Source organism: Aphanomyces invadans, assembly GCF_000520115.1.
Source record: "Aphanomyces invadans strain NJM9701 unplaced genomic scaffold supercont1.45, whole genome shotgun sequence".
In the NCBI taxonomy this organism is placed as follows: Eukaryota; Oomycota; class Saprolegniomycetes; order Saprolegniales; family Verrucalvaceae; genus Aphanomyces; species Aphanomyces invadans.
Genome location: NW_008580190.1, coordinates 41,738 through 47,219, shown reverse-complemented (window position 1 = coordinate 47,219; position 5,482 = coordinate 41,738). Strand labels below are relative to the sequence as shown.

The following is a 5,482-nucleotide window of genomic DNA, read 5'->3' as shown; positions in this document are numbered from 1 at the left end:
GTTGGCACCACATTACGTCGACACACGCCCGATCGAGTTACCTTACCTCCTCCAACTTGATGGATCTGCACCCGAGGTCGATTTCGCGACTGAAAAACGACTCCCGACCACACTTGTTGAGTCGAGCTGCATGCGGACGTTTTGGTATTTGTTCTTGTCCCATCCATCCCGAGTCTTGCGGTTGTCTGAACGAGTGGATGAAAAGGTTGCAAGGTCTATCCATGTTGAGCATGGAAACGAAAATGCCAGGAACATGTGACGTCGCGAATGAGGTGGCTCGGATGCGATGGGAGTGAACAAGGGTGACATGGAAAATGTTGCGAACGAGGAGGACTCGATCGTGATGACAGTGTGAAGTAGCGAATGCCCAGCGGGAAATTCCACGGCCACAAAGGCGCCAAACCGCACCACGACCATCGTCGCCAACATTGCGTTCACCCTTGTGCACACCGCGTACGGCGCCCCTTTCGACTATCACGCCAACCATGTACGTGTTGCCGTTGAGACAGGTGTATATGCCTCTGGTCGGCCCTCTTGAGCATGCCGCTTGCGTTGGGGGGCACCAAGGGTGGATGGCGGCTCGCGATTTTGCTGGAAACAGAATTGAAATCGCCACGTTCAGCCGCAACTGCTGCAGTTTCAAACGGCATTTTCGTGAAACGACAAGCTCATGGCGGCCATCCACGACAGACACGAGGAGCCTGTGGCTGCGATTCCAGCTCCCATGGCGATCCAAGGCCCCAAGGGCCAACTGTACAAAAACAAGTCGCGAAAACTCATGTGCTGCGTTCAGCACCCGTCAGACGAGCCGTTGCTGTTGGGTAAGATGCACGCTTTCTGACGTTGACGCGTTGAGCGCGGTGTCTGTCGCCAGGGGAAGTTCTCAAAAAGTGCTCGCGAGGGCCAAAGCTTGTGTCGCGGCGATATTGCGTAACCCCCGACTTGTTTTGCTTGCGGTGGGAAAGCACAGGCAAATTTTCCAAGCTCGCGGACAAGCTCTCGCGCACTCCGTCAACGTGTACGCCGACAAACCCAGGTTTCTCGGCATGGCTTGTCTCTCTCACGGAATCGTAGTGGACATTGCGTCGATCTGTCGGCTGCAGCCAGGGGTGACAACCGCCAAGTTCCACCGGCTCGACGATAAGATCGTACAAGACCGCACGCTGTGCTTTTCCATCATCTTGGCGTTTGGAAAAACAATCGATATCGTGTGCTCGTCTCCGGCGCAGTACGACCGGTGGTTCCACGTACGTTGGTTCTGGCATGTCGAGTGAAAGTTAGACCGATGGATGCGATGGTGACTTGTCGGGTCGCGCTTGATCTGGTCTTGGTGTATCAGGGGCTTCGATCGCTTATGGATCGCGTTCGGGCAACACGAACGACCGACCCGGACACGGCGCTGCTGTACCAAATTTGGATTCATGCCGACTTGAACCAGGACGGGATGCTGAGCCGCAACGAAGTCGAGAGAGCCACGCATACCCTCAACCACGCGACGAATGGTATGTCGTCGAACGTTGCCCTGCCTTTGTTCCCTCACGTTGCTGCTGACGGTGACGTCTAGCGAAGACAGCTCTGCGACACCTCTTTGCCGACATCGACGTGGATGGCGACGGCGAAATCGATTTCACCGAGTTCTGCGCTTTGATGGAGCACTTGCGTCATCGTCCTGAGCTAACCGACTTGTTTCAGCCCACGGTTGGACTCGTCCATGCAAAAAGCGCTGCGTCATTGTTATTACTCGCTCGATGCAGGCGGAAGGCGAGCCGCGCATGACGGCATCTACCTTTCAAGCGTTCCTCACTGCCAACGGGCACACTCCGGACGAAGTCACAACGATTTTACAACTCTTCACCAACGACGACGTGTGCACCCGACAGCAGTACGGCATTCGCGAAATGCGGTAGTGAGGTCCGTCGAACTGATTGCTTCGCGCAGGTTTCGCCGATACATCTCAAGTACTACTTGGAACGGTTGGGCCATTCCCGAGATGATGGCGCTACGGAACGACATGACGTTGCCCATGAGCCACTACTTTATCGCATCGTCCCATAACACGTACCTCGAAGGTGCGATCGCTTGAGTTACTCCTGCGTTTCGATGGGGGGGGTGGCGTTCATGCAGGTTGTGGTAGGCGACCAGTTGCAGAGCAACTCGTCTGTCAACATGTACATTTCGGCGCTCCTGCGCAATTGCCGCTGCGTGGAAATCGGTATATATCGCATGCATGGCTTTGGATTCCAACGCGACCTTTATCGTGCACCTGCCATGCAAAGATTGCTGGGACGGAGACAATGGCCAGCCCGTGGTCTACCACGGGCACACCCTCACGACGAAGATCCAATTTGCCGACGTCATTCGCGTACGTCGACCTCGATACTCCTTTCGTTGTATGTGCCATGCGCGATGCCGACACGCGTGTCCAGGGCATCCATCTGCATGCGTTTGAAGCGTCGCCGTACCCCGTGATCGTATCGCTAGAAAATCACTGCAGCGAGGCGCAACAGAGCATCATGGCCGACATCATGGTCTCGATTTTTGGCGACCGGTTGTACACTGCGGTACGCCCGTCGCGGCTCGTCTCGTCACTGAAGTATGCATGCATGCAGGACGTAGCTCCTGGCGATGTCCTACCATCTCCCCATGTTCTGCAGCACAAAATTCTGCTCAAGGGGAAGCAGGGGCTTCCAGAGGATTTCACAAACGCGGCGGCGGGCGAGTCGGATTCAGATAAGGACGACGACGACGACGCTACTTCGTGCCGCAGGAACAGCTCGTCGGCGACGAAAGCGCGGGCCGGAAAAGAGACGAAGAAGCCGTCTGTCCGTCGTTCGTCCAAGAAATCCAAAGTGTCGGCCAAGCTGGCCAAGCTCTGTTTTTTCAAAGGCGTGCATTTTCGCGATTTTGACGCGAGCCGATCGTGGTCATGCAATCAAATGTCGTCGTTTTCGGAAGGTACACCGCTTCATTCGGGATCGGGATCAAGCACGCCTTGCTTGACAACGTTTGTATAGGCAAAACAAAGAAACTGGTGGCCGACAACAAACTCGCGTTCCTCGCGTACAATCGAAAGCACGTCACCAGGGTGTACCCGTCCGGCATCCGCGTCGACTCGTCCAACTACAGCCCGCTCCTGGGATGGGGCACCGGGTCCCAGCTCGTGGCGCTCAACTACCAGACCTCCGATGTACATTTTGCTTGTGTTGATTGGACTGACTTGGGTGTTGGCTGATTCTCTGGCGCAGCTCGCGATGCACGTGAACCACGGCTTGTTTCGTCAGAACGGTCACTGCGGCTACGTGCTCAAACCGCCGTCGATGCTGTCGCAGTTGGGTTGTTATGCCCGCGCCATCCAATCGATCACGGTCAAAGTGATCAGTGGCCAGCATTTGCCCAAGCCGGAAGGGCAAAAGAAGGGTACGGCTCGTCGGTGGTGTTGTTGTCATGGAGATTCCATTGCCTAAACGATATGACGGACACAATGATGCAGGCGAGGTCATCGACCCGTATGTCGTCCTCGACGTGGCGGGCGACGGTGTGTCAAGTCAGCGGAAAACCCCGACGATTCCAGACAACGGCCTGAATCCCACGTGGAATTTCACCGCGACATTCGACGTGAGCCGTGGACGAATGCTTTTTCGCACCAACGGGATGTACATCATGTGTCTAGATTGGCGTCGAAGCCGCCCTCCACGTGCTTGTCCTGACGGTGATGGACAAAGACTTGGATCGCGATGACTTGATCGGGTTTGCTGCGCTGCCCGTCACGTGCATTCGAGCAGGGTAAACACTTGACATCGGAGCAGAAAGATTTGTATCGACGCGCCTGATTAGGTATCGCACCGTGCCATTGTTTGCCGGGGACGGAACTCGGTCGGGGCCGTACGAATTTGCTTCACTCTTTTGCCACTTCTCGGTGGAGGTAGCACCCGACGACGACCCCAACGATGACAACAACGGCAGCGAGGCCGCAGTGTAGATGCACCATTCACTATGTTTTTTTCATTCGACTTTCCCCGATGGTTGTGGTGGTGTGTTTTTCCAGTGCTCCCTTTCCAATCCGCCGTTGTGTGCCTGTTTAATGGCCTTGCGTTAAGTGTCGTGGCGAGCCGACCTCTGCCACGAACAGAGCTTTTTCGTCTTGTGCACGTCTAAATTCAAGAAAATGTCGACCTTCCAGGACGATCGGGGCAAGATCTCGTCGTTGGGAGGCCAAGGCCGAGCCTACGTGCCGCTGGGAAATCGGTGGGTGAATATGTATTTGGACTGTAGATGGTATTGCTTTAGCGAGGATGATTGGAGTCGCCAAAGACGCTCAGTCTCTTTTCAACTTAACCCGCAACGGGTTCGGTTGTGAATCGTGTGCTTTGCATCGAAAGATGAAATAAAACTCAATATAGTGTGCACAAGTAAAATGGAAGGAAATGGGCTATAGAAAATATATGAACCTTCAATTTCTTGTCACTCCTCGTGGGCAAGGCGTTGGTCATAGCCATTCTCTCATGTCTTAAAGGCGGAGCCAAGTGCTCATGGTAAATAAGCAGAAGGACAATCCGACAAAGCTTCAAGGTCCGGGTCACTTGTTAGCACGCCGTCATCATTTATCCATATAAGAAGAGCTGGCTCTGCCATTTAAACTTGGAACGAGGTAGTAGATATTACGGTTGGATTCGGTGAAATAGAATTCTGATATTTATGTGCGATTGACGTTCTCCTGCGCTGCGAAAGCGCGAAAGGCACCGCACGAACTGAGCCAGTGGAAAACACACGGATTCCAGCCAACCCATGCATGGCTCGGGCTTCGCTCCTATCGTCGTGATCGTGTCATTGAATTGGTCAATATCATGCATACTTCCTGCACAACCATTGGTCCATTTTTAAATTGAGCAAAATGCTCCATCTTTGTCGCTGAGATTCATAATTCGCACGCTTTGGTACAAATGCCCGGTCCAACATGCAGGTGGGCTAATTTCACATCCAACGTAGCGGCGAGCCATTTGCTCGCGCCAGGCTCGACCTCACCCGGATAAGGGCCCTAAAACTCCCTCTTTTGCTCCTGCTTTCACAAGGATGTGAGGTCAGAGTTTTGTTACTTCAAAGATGCTAAAAATATTCCCGTACGGTAAACATAAAAATATTTCGTGACGGAGAGGGCCCGTATCAAATTTCACAAAATTTGAACTCAACAGGCTCAATTTTTCCACAGCAACTCAATGGCTGCTGCGTGATCACTGAACGATGGGGCAGATCAGTGTCGAGAAGACCCGCTCGATTCCCGAAGCTCACTTCGTTCGCGCGGGATTGGACCCGCAATTGCTTACGCGACAGTTTGCTGGTTTGTTAACGACATCCGAAAATGGATGTGTGATGTCCGTTCGTGCAAAAAAAAACATCTAGATTGGACACGGACGCCTGGTATCGCCGAGTACCTCAGGCGAGCAACGACAACGCCGATCTCCAAAGTCACAAATTTTGCATTGTC

At 53.6% G+C, this 5,482-nt stretch overlaps 1 protein-coding gene across 3 annotated transcripts; it reads left to right on the top strand.

The window, feature by feature from the left end:
- The first annotated feature begins 612 nt into the window (after positions 1–612).
- H310_12904 (hypothetical protein) lies at positions 613–4,246 on the top strand. Of its 3 annotated transcripts, XM_008880170.1 has the most exons (16): positions 613–821; positions 875–1,018; positions 1,075–1,247; positions 1,340–1,502; positions 1,565–1,698; positions 1,755–1,882; positions 1,939–2,069; positions 2,135–2,212; positions 2,277–2,362; positions 2,427–2,561; positions 2,610–2,955; positions 3,015–3,187; positions 3,246–3,417; positions 3,491–3,615; positions 3,671–3,783; positions 3,835–4,246. In XM_008880170.1, exons 1-16 carry the CDS (start codon positions 671–673, stop codon positions 3,977–3,979), a joined length of 2,397 nt encoding a protein of 798 aa, XP_008878392.1. In that variant the 5' UTR covers positions 613–670; the 3' UTR covers positions 3,980–4,246. The 3 variants fall into 3 exon arrangements, with proteins under 3 accessions (XP_008878392.1, XP_008878391.1, XP_008878390.1); XM_008880169.1 differs by having other exon boundaries at positions 3,246–3,615; XM_008880168.1 differs by lacking the exons at positions 613–821; positions 875–1,018; positions 1,075–1,247 and having other exon boundaries at positions 1,315–1,502.
- The last annotated feature ends 1,236 nt before the right edge of the window (positions 4,247–5,482 follow it).

Excerpts from the sequence above, each read along its gene's own strand:
- H310_12904 (XM_008880170.1), top strand. The coding sequence starts at position 671 with ATGGCGGCCATCCACGACAGACACGAGGAGCCTGTGGCTGCGATTCCA. Across the intron at positions 3,616-3,670 it reads ATTTCACCGCGACATTCGAC|ATTGGCGTCGAAGCCGCCCT; the intron begins GTGAGCCGTGGA and ends TCATGTGTCTAG. Across the intron at positions 3,784-3,834 it reads GTCACGTGCATTCGAGCAGG|GTATCGCACCGTGCCATTGT; the intron begins GTAAACACTTGA and ends GCGCCTGATTAG.